Source organism: Octodon degus, unplaced genomic scaffold (genome assembly GCF_000260255.1).
Source record: "Octodon degus isolate 3935 unplaced genomic scaffold, OctDeg1.0 scaffold00084, whole genome shotgun sequence".
NCBI classification, from domain to species: domain Eukaryota; kingdom Metazoa; phylum Chordata; class Mammalia; order Rodentia; family Octodontidae; genus Octodon; species Octodon degus.
The window spans coordinates 1314765-1338071 of NW_004524660.1; the positions used below are offsets into that span (position 1 = coordinate 1314765).

General features: G+C 40.7%; 1 protein-coding gene across 2 annotated transcripts; it reads right to left on the bottom strand.

Annotated features, from left to right (window-relative positions):
- Nucleotides 1-12395: 12395 nt before the first annotated feature.
- Rbm15 (RNA binding motif protein 15) lies at nucleotides 12396-20806 on the bottom strand. Of its 2 annotated transcripts, XM_023721705.1 has the most exons (3): nucleotides 17120-19991; nucleotides 14326-14385; nucleotides 12396-13278 (listed from the first exon to the last, which is right to left on the bottom strand). In XM_023721705.1, exons 1-3 carry the CDS (start codon nucleotides 19974-19976, stop codon nucleotides 13256-13258), a joined length of 2940 nt encoding a protein of 979 aa, XP_023577473.1. In that variant the 5' UTR covers nucleotides 19977-19991; the 3' UTR covers nucleotides 12396-13255. The 2 variants fall into 2 exon arrangements, with proteins under 2 accessions (XP_023577473.1, XP_004636955.1); XM_004636898.2 differs by lacking the exon at nucleotides 14326-14385 and having other exon boundaries at nucleotides 17120-20806.
- Between the last annotated feature and the right edge of the window lie 2501 nt (nucleotides 20807-23307).

Here is a 23307-nt window from a genome sequence, read left to right on the forward strand (position 1 = left end):
ATTTGGGTGATCTTTCTGAGGAAAAAAAAGTTTCTCTAACACAACCTACCTTAAAAACTCCTTCAGAATATTTCTTAAACAATCCATTTCTTTCAGCCTTTGAACATCTACTGATTCCCTACTGAAAAAAATCCTAAACTGAAATCCTCATTTTAACTCAAGAATATGAAACGTTCCCTTCTCACCATGAGCACCTCTGTCCATGCATTGCCACCTGCTCCAGTCCCACTGACTTGCCTTTTTCTATCAGACACACTCTTGCTTAATCATTTACAATCTGACTCAAAAGTTCAATCCTTTGGAAAACCTTCCCCAGGTTCTGGAATCCCATCTAACCCACCTAACTTTTAAACAGAGAACTCTATGATCTCACATGTCAATCCTGTCAACAAGGTGATATTTAATTTATTTTTGTACTCTCCATGGCTATAAGCTTTAACACCAAATTAAGCTGGGTCGAAAGCTATTATCTCAAAGATAACTGGTAGTTTTATTTAATTTTAAATGTTTTTCACATTTTACTTCTAAGATAATATGGATAAAAAAACTACTACCCCTCATACAAACATCAAAAAAAGCTAATGAGTAATAAATCTTAGCTCTGCCACTCATTATCATATGATCTCACACAAGTTACTCAACTTCTTTGGTCCCCAGCTTCCTCCTCTGTAAAATGAGGATATTATTACCTAAGTACTCCACAGATATTATGGAATATATGCTTGTATCAGGCAAATACAAAAATATGTGAAAATTTGCTTATATCAGACAAAATATCGTTCACACAGAATAGAATACTTTTTTTCTTTCATTTTCTATGTCAAAAGGAAGACAAATAAATGTATCAGGTGTCTTAGGTTCTACAAATAATGGGTGTCTGCCTCAATGACAACAAATATAAGCACCCCAACAGCCGAACTCATCCTGCTTGGCTAGGAGGGGAGAGGCTAAAATATACTGATCAGTAGTACACAGTATTAAAAGTGCTCAGAATCAGCTTCTAAAACCAGTACAAAATTCATCAGATTTTATTTCTATGAGCAATAAGCTGACATTACCTAGGACCACTGGAACAAACTGGACAAATCATTTCTTAAAAAGAACCTAATCCCCAGTACATTCCAACAGAAGCTAGTACACTATGAAATCTCCTTTAATCCAAAATGATCAGTAACAACTTAGAGAATAAACTAAGATTAGGGTGACCAACTACCTGGTTCTGGCTAGTAAGGAAGGAGCTCCTGAGATCTAGGACTTTGGCTTGTAAAACTAGGACAGGTCATCTACTCTCAAGAAGCAGAGAACATGTCTGGATACTTGATAGCAGACAGCACAAAAGAAAAACAAAAAGCCTTATTTTTAACCCTATGCAAGACCCTGGCTAGCACAACAGAAACAAGGAAGGCACAGAACATTTTTAATGAGGACCTATTTCAGACTTAAAGTATATAAAGTAAAATTTTTAAAAACGAGTTGACTTCTTGCACTGACAAATACCCAGTTTTTACTTTTTATGCTACTTTACAAATAATACTGAAGAGGAAATACAGTCAAGATGTCCCATTCTTTGGTCTGTGTTAAGCAACTAATGTTCTTTTAGGAGGGAAAAGAGAATTTTAGCCTTCTTTTTTGTATTTTTAGGGAAGGGTCTACAGGGTGTTCAGGGTCTCACTACTAGATTGGACTATTGATCCACCTGTTTACAGCCTCCCAAGAGCTCGGATTACAGGCCAGTGCCACCTCAGCCAGTCTCAATTGCCACCTCAGTGTACCCTGGGGCAGGGCCAGCACAGCAGACCCAGGGAAGCCTTTTACTTCTGTTGTGGTTTTAGTTTGGTCTTTCTGAGACAGGGTCTCGCTGTACTGTTTAGGCTACCCCTGAACTCACTATGTAGCCTAGGCTGGCTTCAAACTTATAGCAATCCGCCTGCCTCAGCCTCATGAGTGCTGCAATTACAGGCCTGAGCCACCACACCCAGTGAGAATTTTAGTCTTTTAAGAACAGTAAATCAGGACCAAAATAAAAGATAAGTGGCTTTTAAAAAGCAAGAACTAAAAAGTCTTTCTTCTAGTATCTCAAAGCCAGGAACAGTGGCATAGGTGCCTGACTCCCAAGCACAAAGTCCTGAGTTTGATCTTGGGCACCAAAAAAAAAAAAAAAGCCAGTAAGAGTTTAAGTTGTTGGGACTGGAGAGATAGCTCAGTTGAATAAGTGCTTGCCTGGCAAGTGCAAGGGCCTGAGTTCAATCCCGGCTTCTGCCAAAAAAAAAAAAAAAGTTTAAGTTGTTGTTAAAACAACTTGTAAATCAGAGAAGTTTGCATACCGCCCTTAAATTATTTCAAGCCTAAATGCTACCACAGCACAATTCAAAGGCAAGTATCCTTACAGCCAAACTCATCCTGCTTGGCTAAGAGGGGAGAGGCTAAAATAACTGATATATAGTACCTGTATAGTACCTGTTTCATAATGGAAATAAGAATTACTGCTACACAGAAACTTGTAATCCATTCAGACTGTTAAGATAGCCTCTGCATATATTTTATATTCCAATTTTCACTTATCACAAATGTACAGTAGAAAAAGAACCAAGATAAAAAATTTTATGGCCTCCAAATTAAAAATAACTAAAAGTGAGAATTATATTGAGTTCATTTGAAGTCAGAGTCACAAGAAAAATAAATCCATATTTAAACCCTATTATATTTAATGACTTGATGTCAGTTTTCACTCCAGTGAAAATTAGCTGTTCATCTGAGCTCTAGTTCACTGATGCATTTATATGTGGAAACTGACACCATGCCACAGTTAATAAGATAGGGGTTTAGAAATATGGAATTAAAAGAAACTTACCCTTTCCCTTTGTGCAGCTCTGACCTCCAACCCAGTTTCTATAGAAACAGGAGGACAAGTGCCAGTGCCAGAAGTCTGCCAATTAGAACTCATCTTTTAGTTGCTGAGTAATAAAGCCAGATCCCAAAGTCGGCTATAGGTTTTTGATTGTCAGTAGTTCCTAAAAAGAAACCCAGGAGGAAAAAAGATATTTAACCAATTACCATATTTAGAAATGCTCCCTTTAAACTCGGCTATTAAAAAAATGGAGGAAGAATCAATATCGTATCTTAAAAATTACTAGCACTTTCAATGCTCAATAAATGGAACAAAAGTATTTTCAAAGGTACTTCTAAACCATGACATGAAATATGTCACATAAAGTAAACCTTATCCCACCACCAAACCTTAAAAGTTCAAATGAATACATTTCTTTTATGGGAAATTTTCAGTCAGCATTTAACACTACAGAGGATAAACTTCACAAATGAAATTTATGAGGAGAAATAAATGATATAGTTAACTCTTCCCTAAAATCTCTCATTAGAGAAAAAATCTATGAATTACAAATGAACCCATAAAAGTTTTCCAGTGATGCTGACATTGTTATCCTTGATGAAAAAGCCCTGCAAATCACATACACAAATTCAAAAATTTGGGGAGATGAAAATAATTAAGTAGCAATATTTCACTGGACATCAACATTCGGATGCTTGGCAAGTACATCTTAGGATCTTTTGTCATATAAATTTATACAGAAAAGGGAATTTGTTTTTTTGTTTTTGGCGGAACTGGGAATTGAACTCAGGCCCTTGCACTTGCCAGACGCTTATTCTACTGAGCTATCTCCCTGACCCTTGTCATATAAATTTATACAATAAAAATATTTCTGTATCAAAAAAAGTTCCTGGGGCCAGCCAGATAGGTCAGTGGCTTAAAGCGCCTGCTTAGGCAGATGCAGGGACTGGGGTTAGATCCCCAGAGTGCAATGCAGGCCCGGCCCTAGCCCCACCCCCAGGGCCCACTGAGCTGGCCATAGAGTCCAGGCGTGGTGGCACGCACCTATAATCCCCATGTTTGGGAGGCTGAAAACAGGTGGATCACTAGTCTGATCTAGTAGTGAGACCCTGAACACCCTGTAGACCCTTCCCTAAAATACAAAACACATAGGTGGATCATTAGTCTGATCTGTACAGTGAGACCCTATAGACCCTGTACTGAATACATTAAAAAAAACAAAAACTTAAAAACCCTTGCTTTCCAAAAAAAAGTTCCTGTATCTAAATTGACATATGCAATTTAGTCTATTCTCTGAACATTCATACTGAAGTTTATCTTATGGCACTGTGAACTTTAATATGTATTAAATTCTTCATGCTGCAATGTTAGGAAAGATGACTTATACAGTACCAGAATACAATTAAAAAAATAATGGCAAATAGAACCATTCTTCATTCCTCCCCATATCCATCCTCAAAGAAAGCTTTAGGACTGGGGACATAGTTATGTGGTAGAGTACTTGACCCTCATTCACAAGGCCCTGGGTCCCACCCACAAAACCATAAAATGGAAAAAAAAATCTGAACTTATCTCTTATCAAATTTTCTAAGTCCTGGGGCACCTATTAGGAAACACAGTATCTTAAATATGCCTATATTTACATTCTACCTCACAAAGTGAAACAGAACAAAATGGGAAAGAAAAATATATACACATAACAAAATAATCAAGGACCAACCAAAGCCAGGCACGGTCATGCATGCCTATAAATCCCACAGTTGGCAGGCTGAAGCAAGTTCAAACCCAACCTGGGCAACTTAGTGACTTAGTAGGACTCAGTCTCACAACAAAAATTTTAAAAGGGCGGAGAATATAGCTCCGTATGAAGCCCCTAGGTTCAATTCTCAGTAACACACACACACACACACACACACACACACACACACCATCAACTAGTAGCAGCAAGAAGAATAACCCCTCCCCATCTTGCGACAGACATTAGTTAATTTTCTAGTCACCTAAGGTTCACTACCCCAGATCTTTCCTGTTTCTGTTTTTGTTGAAAATGCTTTGTTTAAATGCATCACAGTAAAAGTTACTAATGGACAAATCTGAGAATCTGATGCATGAGGAAGATCCTAATTAAAGATTTATCACATAAAACACTTACATTTACGTAACTAAAGGTGCTTCTTGATGTTTAATGCGTAAGTAACCTGGGGACCTGCCTCACTCAGCCCATCAGTGAGGACATGAAGTTTAAAACTAAACTAACATGCTTCTGGGTGATCATTGTTGGTCTGGGGATCAGGCTTCTGGTAGCAACGATTCTAGAAGACTAATATGCTGGAGGACTTTGGTCTTCGTTTTTTCTTTTTTTTTTCATTTTGTGTATTGAGTACAGGGTCTCACTACGCAGACTGGACTCATGGTGATCCTGTTTTCAGCCTCCCCAATGCTGGAATTACAGGCATGCACCACCACACTTGGACTATGTTGCTGGCTCAGACTGTCCTGAGGGCAGGGCTAGCATGGCATGCCAGATAGAGGATTAAATCCTGGCCCCTGTGCTTACCAAAGTAGGCACTTAGCCCACTGAGCTATCTCGCTGACCCTTGGTTTTTATTTTCCAACAATCTTTAAAAGACTGAGGGGCCGGGGTGATAGCTCAGTAGAATAAGCACTTGCCTGGCAAGAGCAGGGTCCTGAGTTGAATCCCCGGTACCACAAAAATAAATAAATAAATAAATGATGTATCTCAGGCATAGTGGTGCATGCCTATAGTCCCAGCACTCAGGAGGCTGACAGAAGACAGCTTCAAGTTCAAGGCTAGCATGGGATACATAGTGAGGCTCTCTCAAAAAGGCAAACAAATGGGCTAGGGACATAGCTTGGCAGTCTAAGCACTTGCCTGACAAGCAAAAAGTCACAGGTTCAATCCTAAGTAATGTATACCATGCTGAGCTCCACATTGAGCCACCGAAACTGGGCGTGGTGGCACATGCCTGTAATCCCAGCACTGGGGAGGCTGAGATAGGAAGATCACTATGAGTCTGAGCTGCACAGGGAAACCCCGTACCAAATACATACATACATAAATAAATGAACAAATACACAAACATCTCTAGTCAACCCTGGCTGCACAGTAATTAATTATGACACTTAAAAATACATAAGGCTTTGTAGAATCCTACTCCTTCTACATCAATTTTTCTTTTCTTTTTTAAATGCACTTGGTTGTTGCAGGGTCTCACTATGCAGCTCAGACTTGTGGTGATCCTCCTGCTTTCAGCCTCCCCGGCACTGGGATACAGGGACTCTGGCCAGTGGTGCAGCATGTGGTGCTGGGGTCAAGCTGCAGTCCCCGAGCTTGTCTAAGCTTGCCTAAGCAGGTGCGTTAGTCTGTTGAGCTATCTCACTGGCTTCTAGATCAACTTAAATCAATCTCTGAGACAGCCTCAGGTACTAATATTAAAGTTCCTCAGGTGATCCTGATATACAGTCAGGGTGAGTCCTCTGCCATAGAATCCAGAAAAATTCCACTAAAGGAGTTCAATTTACTGGAGTGTTTCTCTATATAAAAAAAATATACATAAGCTAGCATATGAGATACTTAGGAGCTAGACTAAACTATTTTTTTCCTGCACACTAAAAGCAAATATATTTTCTGGGAATAAATTTTGCCAATATACCCTAAATGCGTAATAAAAATACGTATTTAACACCACAAAAATGTTAATTTTGCCTGAAAGTAAGTTCTATTATGGACAAAGATGTAATAATATATACTTACAAATAAAAAAAAGTTTACTAAGTCATTTTCCTGGGTAAATGGAATCCACTCATTACTTGAGAAAGGTCAAATAATAAATCCAATATGTAAAAATCATATACACACATCTCATTTGCATAGGATGACAGCTACGTCACAAAAAGACCCTCTAAACTTATTATTATTATTATTATTATTACTGTCTTTTTGGACAGGGACTCGCTATGCAGTTCAGGCTGGCCTTGAGTTCACTTTGTAGCCCAGGCTGGTCTCAAATTCTCAATGATCCTCAGCCGGCCAAGTGCTAGGATTACAGGTATGTACCAGACCTTCTAAACTTTTACTATAAAAAGTTTAGTTTGGTATCACTAGCAAAACTGCAAGTTACAAAATATAGAAAGCAGGGTCAGTATGTCTTATCATGAACTATTTACCATAGTGAAAAACATCATGACAATTTGTTAAAAGCAAAAAGATCAAGTAGCATACTGAAAAAGTTGAGGACATACTAAAACAGTGATGGCAAGTCTTTTAGAGATGAGTGCCCAACTGCAACCCATAACCTATTTACTTATCACAGAGTGCCAACACTGCGATTAAAACTGAATGCTGGGCCTTTAGTTTAGAAAAATACAACTTATATATTAAAATATGTCTTTAAAAATAGTAAAATAAAATAAAATACACGCCATAGAAGGAAGACTAGCTAGAAAGCTCAGGGTAGTCAACAAGTCAACAAGTATAAGCCTTAAGGAAAAATAGAGCCCTTATCATTTAAAAAACATTAGATCAGAACTCAGTGGTACAGTGTGTGCTCTGCATGCACAAGACCCTGGGCTTGAGCCCCAGAAACACCCCCACAAAAGGATAAAAGAACACTACTGATCTCTGAAAAGGAATATATTCAACATCTCAAAAAAAAAAAAAAAAAAAAAAAAAAACAAAGAACTAATTTTCTGCAGTACTTCAAGTAAATTTATATTAACTCCCCTGAAACAAGTAGTCAAATCTTAGAGGCAGCAGGGGTCGCTACGGATTGAACCCAGGACCTCTTAATGAAAACATTACACCTAGTCCTTGCTAATCAAATCTTGTGCAAAATTCTAATACTCCGCTTTTAAAACCTCTGATGGCTTCCACTGCATTCAATATTTAGAATACAACCCAAACCATCTGCTCTAAGACATAAGGCCCTAACTTTATAATTTACCACCGCACTTCTTCTGAACATAAGCTAAGAGAAAAGATAAATTTATCTGGTTTTTTTTACCAATATACTCAAGATATAGAATGCCTAGTACGTAAGAGCTACCTAAATTGAGGATTTAGCTACATATATAGAATATAACAAAGTATAGATAATCAAAAATCAAAATCTTTCAATGATTTACAAGGCAAACATACACTCTACTTATGCAGGTTGAGTGTCCCTTACCTGAACTACTTGGGATCAGAAGTATTTCAGATTTTGGAATTTTTTAGGTTTTGGAATATTTGCACAGATTTTACAGGTTCAGCATTCCTAAGCTGAAAATCCAAAATGCTCCTAAACCTGAAACTTGAGCGTCAATATGATTGAGATTTCAGATTTTGGAGCACTTTGGGTTCCAAATTAGGGGTGCTCAACTTTTTTCTCAGTCCGATTAGTAATCTAATTTAGTAGTACATACAGATAATGGTTCACTAACAGAAACAACTTTCATGTGTACACAACACATGCTTCACCCCAGAATGGTTTTCAAACAGTCACATTAACATCTGAAAACTTGGGCCAGGGAGATGGCTCAGTAGGATAAACGCTTGACTGGCAAACACAAAGATCTGAGTTCAATCCCCGGTTCCGCCAAAAAAAAAAAAAACCCCAAACCACATCTGAAAACTCAAGGATACCCCAATCACTTCCTAGTTGTGTATTCCTCAGTTGTGTCACAAAACTCTTCTGGTGTCCCTTTAGCATTTTATATAAACAGTGATTCTTCCTTGCAATACTGAGGCAAAATTAAATAATGATATGACTAAAACTATTACTTAAGTGATAAATTCATGGCATTTTGCTTTCTTTTCCCTGCCTGCTATAAGATCTTTATCTTCTGGAAGCTTTTCCTTGCAGTCTCTGAGACAGAACGCTACTCGTGCCTTCCTACCTAAACTTTCAGAGCACCAGAGTCTCTTTTCATCCCTCAGACACTTAGTCTTTGCAGTTTTGCAGCTCAGTACTCTACACTGTGGACCCAGAGACCACAGAGAGCATTATGAGAATCACCTGAGGAGCTCCTAGGAGAACAAAGACTCCTGGGCCATGATGATCCTAAAACAGCTCACAGCCTCGGGTTTCACAAATGTTGATTTACTGTAGTCTGAAACCCTCTGCCCATTTTCTCAAGTTTGTAGCTTTAATCCTATCCCCAGCCTCCCTAATACAGGTCATGAGCCACACAGTATAATGACCAAAAGAACTGTAGCTGAGACAAAGCCTGGTAGAAATCCTGGCTCTATCACTTAATAGTTGTCAGGTTATAGAATATAGGGAGACTTGAAAGAACCAAGGTGTGTACTGTATTTGACAGAGTACTTGGCATGAAGTGGGTATTCAATAAATAATCGCTGTCAGTATGTCAACAGATCCCCACTCCCACCCTATTCAACCTGGCTTCCCCTCTAAGACTTCCTGTCTTTGTTGATCCAGCAACCTTACTAGTTTTCCAGGCTTCAGTCTACAGATTATTTTCTCAAAACACCAACCAACAAGTGGCCACACTCTTACTCGTTTGTCTGCCTGACATTTCAGCCCCAACCTGCACCTACCATTTCATGTTCTTTTCTAATAAATTCTTTTTTAAAATCTTTCTTGACATCCCAGCTTTAAGTTGCCTGTTCACATACCCATATCACTTGCAAAAATTCATTAGCAAATTAATTTGGCACTGATTTCTGACTCTCTTCCTATAGTTTTCTTAAATTGTATTTAGTACCCGTTTATATCTACTTTCCCAATTACAGTAAAGTTACTAATAGCTCCAGAGACTATTTGATCTTTTCCTCTGTTTCCTATTTCTAGCGCTTCAGTTCCTTATATATAGCCAGTATTCAAATGACTATACAGAAACCTACACTGGAAGCTGAATATTCGATTCATTTCAGTTAAAGCAAGTTAAGTAATTTTACATCAAGGTTAAAACTTACTCGCTGCTAAGACCACGCTTAGGTTTAAATAAATTGTTATCTAGTAAGTTCACCTGCTAATAACTTAAAACTAGATGCAAGTGAAAAGGTTTTTTTCAAACAGGAGAGCTCAAAGAAGAGTCAAATGAAGTGACCAATGAAAATGGTGGGCAGAGACCACAATCCAATATGGTACTGCTAAAAGAAAAAACCCATAAGCACTAAATTTACTGCCTCAGGTAAACAACCTATAAACAATGATGTGACTTAGGCAAAAATAAGTGGCACTTTATAAAATTTGAGTTATTTACTGAAGTGAGGTTAATCCTTATTTTCAATTTTAATACCACAGTCAAGTTTTCAAAATGAGCCCAAGTCAATTCAGCAGTGTTCCTAAAACTACTTCCTTTACAGAAAGCTAAATTTATAACAGATGAAAGATACTACAGATGAAAACTACACAAATACTTCAAAGAGCCATTTCCAATTTATAAAACAGAACTATGGATCTAACACTCAACCTAGTTTTTCCTCCACAATATACCTGGGAATATATAATTTCCCAAGTACTGTAGTTGCAAAACACTGTCATGCTGTATACCTTCCCATTCTGCATATGGTTCCACTGACAAACAAAATGCTGTTTAAAACACATTTCCTTAATTGTTGAGATGAAGCCTGATATCTTAGGGAGATACCACACATGAAGAAATACAGAAATTACAACATAATCTCTTAAACCTCCATGATTTAAAATAATTGCTTACTAATCGGAAAAACTACTCAGTAGACTTAACACATTCAAAATTATTTCCAGATTAAATGTTTTAAAGAAATACAAAGGAAGATCATTCAGCAAACAAAGCTTTTGATGGAACTACCTCCTAACTTCTTAAAAATATACCTGAAAATGACACACTGAGACCATTAAAATTCCTCATGTCTATTTTACCCCTTTTACTCTCTGGAAGTCTGGGCATGAGATGCCCCGTTAGACAATTCAAGGGCTCAATCAAACCCGTGGGAAAAAAGTAGCTTGTACAGATGAGCTACTATAGTCATCAGATTCTAAGTCTTCTGGAACAGATGAAAAGAAAACAGCCTATTCAGAATTTTTTATCCCATTTCATGCAATGCAAGGAAACCCAAGCTGTACTATATATCAAAAAAATTAAGCTGTGGGAAGCTGTCAGAGCTCCATACTTGATTAATGTGGGAGGAGGCTCAGAAGGCTGGTAGGACTAACTAGAGAATAAAAATACTAAAAGCAGACAAGTCAGGCTTTTTTCAAACTGTCTATTCATTTACCTAAAGTTGCAGTTTCCTTATTCTATGAGTGATCTCTTTATAAGAAACAACATCTTGGCTAATATCCATTATTCCCAATTGGATAAGTAGCACACTTTGTTATGTTAGACACCATAATACTTAAATTTCATATTTAAAAATGTTACTAAATGAACGTTTTGATAGCAGTTAAGTCCTCCTGCACCATTAAATCATAATGAAAGACAAAGGCTAAGATTAATCAAAAATATCACACATTTTAAAGGGCATCACAAAGCGCTAGTTCCCAAATTCATAACCACAATTTAAATTTTTTGTCTTTTAATTATGTATTTATTTATTTTTTGCGGAACCAGGGATTGAACTCAGGCCCTTGCGCTTGCCAGGCAAGCGCTTATTCTACTGAGCCATCTCCCTGGCCCCCATACAATTTAAAATTTTTGGCTCCCACAATAAGACTTTTTCAGATGTTAAAACTAAAGAACAAAAATATAAAGTAACAAACATTCTGGCTTAGAATTTTGTAAATATACCTTGGTGACAGAAGGAAGCTAGTAATGACTGCAGAATGCCTAGACTTCCAACCAGAGAAACACTTGAAACATTAAAAGCCCTCACCCTATTAATTATAATGCATTTTTGACCTCTAAAAACCCTCTTACCTGTTTACAAGTTTATACAGCTGTTTGCCACTGGAACACCACCTTGCAGAGTATAACCGTGGCATCCTTGGTTGATAATCACCTGTTGCCTAGCAATCATCAATCCCGTACATGGAGACAGACAGCACTAGGGCTCTTCCATCCGAGGTTAAAATTCAAAACAAGCCCAACAAGCCTGCATTTCAAGGTGGTCTTCGTCTGCAACTAGTTTAGTTTAAAACTGGCAAACAACCATGGTGTCTGAAGCCAATGGTGCAGCACTGCTGGCCTCCTCTTGTACTCCAGCGTTGTCTCTGTGCACCGAAGTCTCCTGCTGCAAACAGGGGAGTTGTTCTCCTGTACTGGGAACAGGCTTCCAAAGCTCAAGAGCCCCTGTACAGGATAATGCAGGAACTAAAGGCAAACACTTTCTCCTCCTTAAGGATGCCTCCATTTTTTTCCTCACAATCTGTACTACCAACCGAGGTGACCGGGCCTGAGTGTGCGTTCGTACCTATGAAACCGTCACGGTGCATGCACATCCAAGGCATGTGGAACCACAGGTCAAATAAGGCACAGATACCAAAGTAACGGTTCTAATTACAAAAGCTAGCTCTCAGGAACTCTTCATCCATTCAGAACTAAACCCATCACTGCATAACTCTGGTAAGAAGCCCCTGGAGACGGAGGAGCTCCTCAAATGTGTCAGGAAAGGCTTTATTAACATCATCATTAACATTTAAAAAGCAAACGGAGTATTTCTCTTTCTTTTGGCAATTTGGTGCAAATGTTAAAAGTGCAAGGTAAAGCAATTTCAAACTTTTCTTCAAATTAAAAATGAAACTAAAGCCAAACGTGATGGGTGAACAAAATAAATCAAAACTTAAATTCAGCAACTCCAGCTCTTCAAACCAGCAAAGCCCCCGACTCGTGCACTGTGGTGAGGCTTAAGGTGCTTGCCCCGGCTTCTTGTGTGCCAGCCAACAGCACCATTTCCTCATCACGTTGAGGACCGAGAAGCAAAGGATCCCCTTCGCTGCAAACAAAGGGGGCCACAGTAACACTAGTGATCCTTCAGATTTGACACACCGATAGTCAAAATGAAATTGATGGTCTCCCTGCTTCTTGCTCAAGACATACACGATCCTGAGCAGCAGCAAGTACCCCCTCGGCTGCAAACAAAGGGGTCAAGGTTTGCCGTCAATTCACTTCCAGGCAGAAAAACATTTTCCTCAAAAGAAACAATTTATTTAGAATAAAACAAAAGCAGCTCAACTGTGAGCGCACGTTTGAGTGACAGCTACTTTTAAGCTGTGTGAGCCATAAAAAGGGTTTTTCTTTACTTTTCCAGAAATCTTGTGTACACAGCACAAAGCAAAGAGGTCATTTTTTTCCACTTAAAACACCGGCATTGGCATCACAATAGCAGATACACAACGTTAAGCTGCCATTTTAGTAAAATGCACAAATACTAAACAGATTAGCTTTCTTCCATCAGAGGCCCATGTGAGCTCCACATAAGCTACAACTTCTCTTCAAAAAGGTCCGTTAGAGCTTGTATCTTCATCCGCTGTTCACCAGTTTTGCTTGCGGGGGGGAAAAAAAGGTTATTCAGTACAAATGTTTACAATATTAAAAAATATATATATATATCTTTCCCCTATGCATTATAGATGAACATAATATTAACAAGACCTTTCTGGATAGTCCACCTTGACTTCAAAAAGCACCAATAATACCCACTGGCACAAACCTTGAAATGAATTTACTATATGGACAAGTGGAATAGGGTTTTTTTTTAGCGATTGCAACTGAGGATTATAGGACTGAAAATATCTTTTATCCTATACAACTGAGTAAAACATGGCAAAAATTTTCAAAAGCAAGTTTACAATCAACCAATCTCTTAAATATAACTTAAAAACTGAAAATATAAAAAGGTGGAATTTAAACTTTTACACCCTCTACTTCCACTGTCTAATTTATATGGAGTAACAGACTACTACTCCATTATTGTAGCAAAGGGTCAAAATACAAAGTCATTTAAAAATCCACCTTTATCTATGTTACCAAAGACAGCAGCTGTTATTTTCTGTTAAGAAAACACCATACATTTGCTAAACAGTAAAAGAACACTTCAGGACTTTCACTTTTCAACTGTTTTTAAATCGCACACATTAATACTTCATTAAGTTTAACATTTCACTGTAGTTACCTGAAATCACTTTGCCCTGTAAGGGACATCACTAGAACCAGAATGTTAACAGGGTCAGTTCTACTTCTCTTCTTGCTCTCATACCTAACTCTCATATCAAAATCAGACACTGTAGCATAGACTGAAAAGTCCAGAAATTCTCTCCAAAACCTGTTTTCCCATAAAAGGTTATTAAGATTCCTAATTCTATTACCACAGATTTTGGTGAATGGTTCCTATATGGACCTAAACAGTTCAAGCTGCACCTGTAAAATGAGCAACTTCACTGCCTTAAAAGTAAAAGTGGACTTAAATTTTCAGAAAAAAAAAAAAAGTTTAATCAGTGAACACTTGCTCATAAGTCGAAATGACTGACCCTGAAAAACATCTTTTAATTGCTATATATTAAATGATCTGAGTCAAGAAGGGAGTATATTACCTTCAAAACTTGACAAAAGCTTATGCCAGCCAGAGGATGGACATTTTAAAGATGTAATCCCTAAAGGAAAACACTAGTCTCAGTTCATAGTCATCCTAAATCAGAAATTTAAGTTTTCATGTGAAAAACATTCTTTACAGAAGTTTCAATTACAATTAACAAAATATTATCAGAACAACTAAGCAGAATTATATGCTAGGAGCTACGTGCTTAATTTTCCATAAAATTTTAAGTTGTGGTCTTAAAAGTCTTAATTATTTTTACCAGTAATACTTAATAATTTAATGAAACACTAAAGAAATTTTCTTGCCCTTCATTTTAACTGAGTTCCTAAAAAAATCAGTTACACTAAAGTAATTCAAGACAAAAAGATTTGGATGCTACAAAAACATCTAGTGTTGGTATTTTCAAATTCTGATTATTAGGAACCAGTTTTAGACTTTGGCTTTCATTCAAATTCTGAAGGTTTTAGTCGATAATTTATAAGTATTCTGAACCTGAACCCAGAATGGGCAACACAATTAAGAGATTCGTCTGAGCAAGAGTACTCTGTGGGTAAGTACCAAATGAAACATCGATGGTTTTTTATAATACATACATTTAAAATGGTATTGAGCCACTGTTTCAAAAACATTGAAGCACAAAACTGCCCACATCTACCAAAGCAACAATGTCAGATAAGGATTCAAATAAACATGGAGCAAAAACCACAGTGCTTGTCAATAACCTACCACACCAGCTAAAGTGTGAAACAAAAACAAAGGGAAAACTTACACATATTTTTGGTTTATAGTAAAATTAGATGCCATGGACTTCATTCTCTAAGAGAGTAAAATCATTCGTCTAACTTATCAAAAGATATTCAAGTTAATGGTTAGTGAAATTATTTAAACTGGAAAAATGTATCTAGCTACAACTGTACTTTGACCCATGGATGCAAATTTCATACTTGCATTAGGTTAAATGGCTTCTACTCTACACCAAATCATTGCTTTTGGGAAACACACAGCACCCGAAGTCTTGGTAGTAGGCATAGTAAGGAGCTTTGTGCTCTTAGTCTAGTACACTCCTCCTCTCAAAATGGCTAGTTTTTCCAGTTTAAAAATGAAACAAAAAAATCTCCAAATTTTAAAAGAAAATGCATAAATGCATAATGAAAACCTAAAAGGATGACACAGTAGTGATGAGGTTTTCATGCTAACATGCATGAGACACCTGTCATAATGGAAATAAAAATTACATGACATTTCCCTGGGTTATTATTGGTGCTATTTCAAAACTATGAGCTTTGATAACAGAAAGAAATGTTACTAAATTCTTTCAGGCTCTGAAAAAGTCACTTTCACAGAAAAACACTGACCATGATCCAGAAGGTTCCAAAATTCCTAATCATACCTAAATATGAAGGACCTAAGGTCCTCACCACTTAAATCAAGGGAGAAAAATACACTTACTAGTGACCTGAGGAATCAGGGGTGGTGGCAGAGAAGTAGGTAAAAAATAAAACAAAAACCGTCCACTACTGTAAAATAGCGCTAAGTCCTTGCTAAAAACAGTCATAATTCTCAACTCTGGGGCCAAAAAAAAAAAAAACCTAAAACAACACAAAATTTCAAAAATTAAAACCAACCAAAACAACTGTGGGTGGGCTATTTTATAATAATTACAGGTATCTGGGCAAACAATAAAAAAGAATTTTACTACACTGACATTTCAAACCTCAATGGCTGGTTAACAGTGAAAATATTAAGCATGAAATCTCAAAAATATTCAAAACATTTCCAATAATGTAATGTCACCACTGCTGTTTAAATATGAAAATAAAAATACCAGCAAGTTTTTTAAAAAAGTATATCAAAGGCATTTTACACTGACTTTTTAAAAAAAATTCTGCAATCCAGATATGGCTGATTAATGCCCACAGAAACAAGAGCCTAAAGCTAACTTTTCTAAATAATGAAATCAAAAATTTGAATGGATAAAAAAAATCTTTGATAAAGAATATTTAAGTTTCAAAATATGCACAATTAAATTTGAACTATACCTGCTACGCCTCTGAAAGGCAGTAAAACACCACCACACCTGTATCTGACTAAAAATTTTGATTTTATAAGCACCTACTTACTTGAGTACTAGTCTAAGCATAAGACATAAAAGGCTTATAACACAGTCCTCAATTTTTACCAGTTACAACTACAAACCAAAAGTGCACATATGGGATACAAAACTCAAGAGCTAATGATAAAAATGCATGTAAAGCCAATTCTCCTGGAATAAGCTATATTTTAAGAGAAACTCAAAAACCTGATTAAAATAATTACACTGCTAAACAACTTAATTGTGTATATTTCTGAGGTCCCTGATCAAATTTCAATCACAAAAGTAATGTTTCAGATAAACATTATTTATCTATACAACAAGGAAGCCACATTAACATTTCTTTACATAGTCAGAGGACTCTTTTGCTCAAATTCTGATTTTTCAAACTTTTGGTTTTGTAACTGAGGATTTTTCAAGCTCAGGACTAAGAAAAAAAAAAAAGAGAGAGAAAGAAATCATTTAAAATAGGAACTCTTAAAGGAAATCCATCTTCCTGCTACCTTAACACTTCTTCACTTAACTGCTAAACTGTTCTAATTTGTTTTAAAGAGGCTTATAAAAATATAAAAAGGCTACAACTAAACAACAACAAAAAAAAAACATTTTCATCTGATGCCGTATCCCATTACACATCACAAAACAGAAACCATGTCAAAGTAGTAAATACAAGTTACACATGTACTTTAGGACGCACCACGGACAATGATCATGACCAGGTAATCTTCTTCAGATTTGGCCAGTGCCTTGGCAGGGGAATCCAGGAACTGCTGGGAGAACTCACAAGGTGGGAAGGCATGAAGAACCCCGGTGTTTTCCTTGTCTTTGTTGCCTCCAACAGGGAGGCTGATCACCCCAGCTGCTTGCTTTTGCTTTAAATAGGACACAAGGTTCCTAAGCGGCCTCTGAGTAGAGGTGGCAGTGTCTGATGTGGCTGAGGAAGAGGAGGATCTGCTGTCAGAACTTCCAGGTACAGCCAGAAGAATGGCATAGCCATTGGGCCCTGCCACTTTGATACGTCGAGTTACTTCATCCAACTTGGGCTGGTCCAAACGAAGACGCTGTGTGATCTTGAGCTGGGCTACTTTGCCTCCAGTTGAACCCTCCACAAGAAGACTGCTAGCCACTTGCAGGTCACCCTGTAACAGATGCATGTTGGAAGGAAAGTTGCTGTTCTTCAGTAGAAGCATACCCTGCCAGGCCAAACAGAGTTTGGGAGAGGCTGTTGCAGCAGGAGCTGATCCCCCATCCTGTTTCTGGGAAGGAGATTTCAGCTTCGATGAAGCAGAGCTTGCACTAGGCACACTCCCATCAGACCGGTCGTCTTTTTTCAGAGGGCTTTTTCCCTCAGTGGGAGCAGCTGTCCGGTGCTTCCTATCCCGTTCAGCTGATGCAGAGTTTTTCCGGTCTCGCTTGTCACCCTGGCTCTTCTCCAAACTACTTCGCCTGTCTCTGATTGGAGAGGGTCTTTCCAAGAGAAGAAGACGGGATGATCGATCATTCTCACTATTGTAACGATCCCGGCTACTGCTCAGTTCAGGACTACGGTCCGGAGAAGGTGCACAGTGACGTTTTCGTGGCCGGTCACTCTCAGGGGACCTATCTAGATGCCGTATGCCACTCTCCTCAGGCAACCGCCGCTTCCTAGGCTGGTCTCTGCTGCTGGGCAGATCTCTATCACCTCTATCCCGGTCCAAGGACCAGCCATCCCGCCTTCTATCCAAGCTATCCAGTGACTCATAAGCAGTCACAGCAGTAGCAGCAGTCCGAGTGCTCCGTTCTCGGACTGGGGGTAGGGGTGGCACCCAGTCTGAATCGGGATAAAGGTCCCTGTCACGATCTCTGTACAATGGAGGTGGTGTTCTGTCCCGAGCACCCCTCAAGGGATCAGGTGCCCGATGTCCAAAAGCATCTGTCACCAGTTCATAATGAGTCAAGGGCAGAGGCTGCAGATACTGCTGCTGGTAACGATGTTCTGTGTCTGCAAAGTCTACTCGAAGACGACGATCAGGGCCACCAAGTGGGAATCCCCGCATATGGGTCCAGGCAGCATGAGCTGCATCCAGACTTTCATACTGGATATATGCCCAACTATCACCTTTCCGGTAGTCTATCGTACGTATGGTTCCAAATCGGTCAAATTCTCGTGCCAGGGCAGCAAGTGGCACCCAGGGTCCTAAGCCACCGACCCAAAGGCGGGTGGTAGGTGTAGCTTTACCATAACCGATTTTGATAGGATTCCGAATTATGATCTTACCAGACATTGCTAGTTTGGCTCGGTGAGACATGTCTAGATTCTCAAATTTGAGAAAGCCATAGGTACTGGTCTGGCCTCGAGAAGGCCTCTTGATGTCTACTTCTGTAATGACTCCAAAGCGATCAAAAGCCCTTCTTAGATCATTCTCGGTCACAGTAATATCTAGGTTGCCCAAGAAAAGCGTCCGATTAGCCCGCTGATCGTCCTCTGGTGAAATCTCATCCACTTCTCGGAAAGGAGCAGCACTCGCTCCAGTTCCCACCCTTGACTCAAGACTGTATGCCGGACGCACTCTCTCATAGAACGGGTAATCGCGTTCTCGCTCCAGCTCCCGGGGCAATGGTGGCGGAGGTGGGGGCAGGCGGCCAAGAGCCAACTGCTGCAACCGGTAGTCTCTGTATCCCAACGCGGCACCGCCGGGGGAAAGTGATCTCTGGCCTCCGCCGCCTCCTCCAGGAGGATGCCGGTGACCACCTACAGAGGCCCCGACTACGCTGGCTGACGGAGGATAAGTATCTTTGTCTAAAGGGGAGCGGCTGCGGCGCCGGCTCACATATACAGCTTCTATCTTCAGGGGCCGGTCATAGAGCACCAGGCGGCCTCTGGCATGCTTGGCCGCCCGCGCGTCCTCTGGCCGCCGGAAGTTCACAAAGGCTACCCGTTCATCCCCGCTGCCAGAACCTGAGAGATGACTGATTTTGACACTTACATCACCGAAGCGTTTGAACTCGTGAAACAATCCGTCCTCCACCGCTTCGTCACTCAGCTGGGACCCCAACTCGCTTATTTTCAGAGTCTTGTACTCTCCGCCGTCCCCGCCAGGCGCGGAGGAGGCGGCCCCCGAAGACCGTGACTCCCCGCCTCCACCCCGGGAGCTGCTGCGCGACTCGCCCCCGCCCGAGGAATTTTTGGTGCTTGGGGAGCTGTAACTATGCAAGCGGCTACTGGAGCTGCCCCCACCAGTGTCATACTCGCGGCTGCCACCTCGGCTGCTGGATTTGTCCAGGTGAAGGCTCCGCCGCGACCCGCTGTCCGTCTTCCCGCTACTGCTCCCATTGCTGCCACCAGAACCTCCTAACTTCTTGCTCCGTTCCCCGCGAGAAGTCGAATCCTCACCACCACGGGAGCGTTTGGGCTTGACTGGCGAGCGCTCTTTTCCTTTCATTGTCGCGGGTCGCCGGAGGTCGCCTCCGCGGAGCTGACTAACCCGCTGCCCCGCGCTCGTTTCACACAGCGGAACCGCACGCCGCCATCTTGGACTTCGCCGCGGCAAAGGATCCCGCCCCGCAGACCTCATTGGTCAATTAGCTTGCTCTTCCACAGTCTCATTGGGAAAAGTATTTGTCTGTCTTTACATCTCCCCGCGCTCGGGGACGGCACCCGCCCAGCCACTTTTATTGGGTGCCCAGCTCCCGAATCGGAGCATCTCATTGGCTAGATTCGTTGTCTATCTTAACGGTTCCTCGCGCCAGGCTGTAGCTCCGCCCCTCGCACTTTACGACCACCTGACCGAAAGTCCGGAGGCGTTGATTGGACAAAAAGTCTGCCCTGTAACGGTACTTCTTGCACGGTGAGGGCAACGATCCCACCTCCTGATCCCTTTCATTGGTTTGTGACCCAGTCCCGTAATCCGGTCTTTAGGAAGTTGGGCCATCGGTTCTGGTGGTTTTTTTCCTGAGCGTTTAGCTCATACCGACCTTGCGAGAGACTGAGAGCTTTTGCGCGCGGACTCTTCCTCTTTTGACCCCTTTCTTCCAACTTCTCCGGCGACTGAAAGAAGTTTAAATCTGATTGGAGGTTGAGGATGAAGTTGATAGGCTGAAGTCACTGTCCATCACTCGCTTAAAGGGGTAGGCACATACTGAGTGAAGGTGAAAGCCTAGAACTCGCGCTTGTTGTGCGACGTCACTGGAAGTGTCGCGAGATGGTGACAGTGAGGCAGGCCCGCCTCCCCGCGCTTTCGGCGTTCTCTCAAATATCTATTTGGTCCTGTGGCGTTCTTAGTTGTGCGGGGCCTTCGGATCCTGAGACTTCCGGGCTCGTCCACGTTCCTGCCAGTGGCGCAAGCAGCCCTAGATTCCCTCAGGAAGCTGTCTCCCGGCGTCCCGCCAACGCCATCTCAGTCCCTCCGGCCACCTCGCGAGGCCGGGATTGGAGACCGGGGCGGGAGCTCGGGGTTCACAGCCCCAGGTCACGGGGACGCCCGGGGTGGTGCCGAGTCCCCAGGGTAACCTAGAGGACGAGCGACACTTCCACCTGCGGCCCTTGGTGCAGCCTGAACTGCAAGGCATCGCCGGCTGGTCTGGGCGTCCTCTTTCATGTCGGGAGGAGGTGTGGATTTTGTAGTCTAAAACTGCATCGAATGCAATACTGACAAACTTGCTTTTATTATGTGATACCTCACCCCGGCGCTAAAAATATCGCTCTGGGAAGCTGAGTAATGGGGATTGCAGGTTCGAGCTCAGCCTGGGCAAACGACGTAGGAACACCCTGTGAGTGTAAATCATAGTACGTTATTTGTTTCTTTAAGGGTTGGAGTTGAAGCTCGGTGAGACGGTTCAATCTCTGTCCACCCCTCCTCCCGTCCAGGCTTCAAAAGCAAAACTTCATAAATCTTAGCATAATATGTTTGATATGATACAATTGTATTTTTAAAAAATGTGTGGATCGCATAAATGTATAGACACGTATACTTTTTGTATATTCATAGAAATTTTACTTGACCACAAGGAAATGGCTGGTTGCTAGAATTACTCAGGAGAAGCCTAAGAATCTGGAGTGAGACACTGAAGGAAACCTTCATGTGCTGTTAGTTACTCTTTGCATTTTTAAAAAAAAATGTATTTTTAGCTTTCATAATTATTTTCATGGGATTTTTTAAAATACAGAAGTACACTGCCATAGAGAACTCCCGTATCCCAAACATCCAGTTTCAGCAATTATCAGATCATGTCAATCTTGTTTCAATCTGCATTCCTCTTCCCACTCTCCCTTGCTGGTATTTTGTTCCAAGCTTATCTGATCTACTTCCTGCCTCGGGCATGGAATCTGCCATTCCTCCAAGGAGTTCTGGTTTCTTTTTAGTGGGAAATGATACTGAAAGATAAAAATCTGGACATTAGGAGATAGAACACAATTGTAAAACTATAAAATAAAAAGCTTTCTGGAGGGATCCTAACCTTTTTCAAGGTTACATAAATGCATACTACACAAAAAGAAGTTAAAGTTAAGCCTTTATCTGATTGCCTTATATAATCCAGACAAACTAGACTACAAAGTGACTATTTGAGGTGAGGACTGGTGAGTATAGTTTCCCAAACCTCAAGACGGCTTTGAGGAAGGATAAAAGTTGAGAAAGACAATTCAGGGAGCTAAACAGGCACTACCTGAGGCCTGCCAGTCTTCCTGGCTTGACACTTGGGAGTACCTGGGAGTGTTATGGAAGCTACCAAACACAACCAGAAGCAGTGAAAAGTCTGCCTAAGGGAACTGGTAGCCTCCGTGGAGCCAAGAGGACTGGTGAATGTCATACAGTTACAGGAAAGGCCATTACCAGGAGCATTAAATGTAGCCTATGATATGTGTGTATGTCCATGCTAGAACAGAATAATGGCATAAAATGTTGGGTCTATCTAGTTAAAATTAGTGATTACTTGCTTTCTTCTCCTGTCCGTACTTTATTCAATTGATGTTTCTTGTGTTCATGAAGCTGCTTAGCAAACTGTCTGTCCGTATGCTCCAGAGAGGCATTGGAGGGTAACAGTGACCCATAGTGTAGAGCACTGAGGGCAAACCTTTTCCAGCTTTCAATAACAACCAGCTGGTAAGTGCCATGCGTGCCACCGATTGGCCACCACACATTTAGAGGATCGGATGGGTGTTCTTTCGGTGTTGATGAAGTTGCTGAGGTGCAGTCCAAGGTTTCTTCTTGTCTCCTTGTGATCAACAGCCAGATTTGTGAAGATAACTGACTTGGGTGAGGAGAATCTTTCAATGGTTATGAAACCAGAAATAAACTGTCAAAAGATCCACTGATCATCATACTGTATATTGCTCAGGCTCTCCTTTGTGTACCCCACCAAAAACAAGAAGAGAGGGCGTTGAGGAAAACCTGCTATAGTCCATTGGCATCAGTGTGGCTCCCTCTAGGCTCTTCCACTTAAAGGCCTAAGGACACAGCCCTGCGGGCACAACTAGCTTTGTCTATTACCTTTTCAATCTCACTTAAAACCAATAATAGATTTGTTATGTTTTATATCTGGTTGTCCCCCCAAAGCCTCATGCAGTTGTGGGGCAGACTTCTAGAGTTTGTGGTTAACTCATGATCCACTGGGATTATGGGTGTGAGTGCTACACCCAGCCTGGGGCCGAGAGCCTGAACGTACGTAAGGGAGGCCGACTTGTTCTCTGTGGCCATTGTTGCTGTTACTCCTCCCTTTTGCTCTTGCTGTTTTGCTGTATTCTGCTACCATGAGCTGCTGCCTTCTGCCAGGTGCCGGTCTGCCTTGAAGCCAGCTTTGTATGGACTGAAACCTCTACTAACTGAGCTAAATAAACCTTCCCTTCCTTCTTTGTGGGTGTCGGGTATTTGTCTCAGCAACAGGAGAAAGGCAACCAAGACAAGATTT

Excerpts from the sequence above, each read along its gene's own strand:
- Rbm15 (XM_023721705.1), bottom strand. The coding sequence starts at position 19,976 with ATGAGGTCTGCGGGGCGGGATCCTTTGCCGCGGCGAAGTCCAAGATGG. Across the intron at positions 14,386-17,119 it reads GGTCATGATCATTGTCCGTG|GGATTACATCTTTAAAATGT; the intron begins GTGCGTCCTAAA and ends GTTTTCCTTTAG. Across the intron at positions 13,279-14,325 it reads GCTTTTGTCAAGTTTTGAAG|CAAAACTGGTGAACAGCGGA; the intron begins GTAATATACTCC and ends CCCCCCCGCAAG.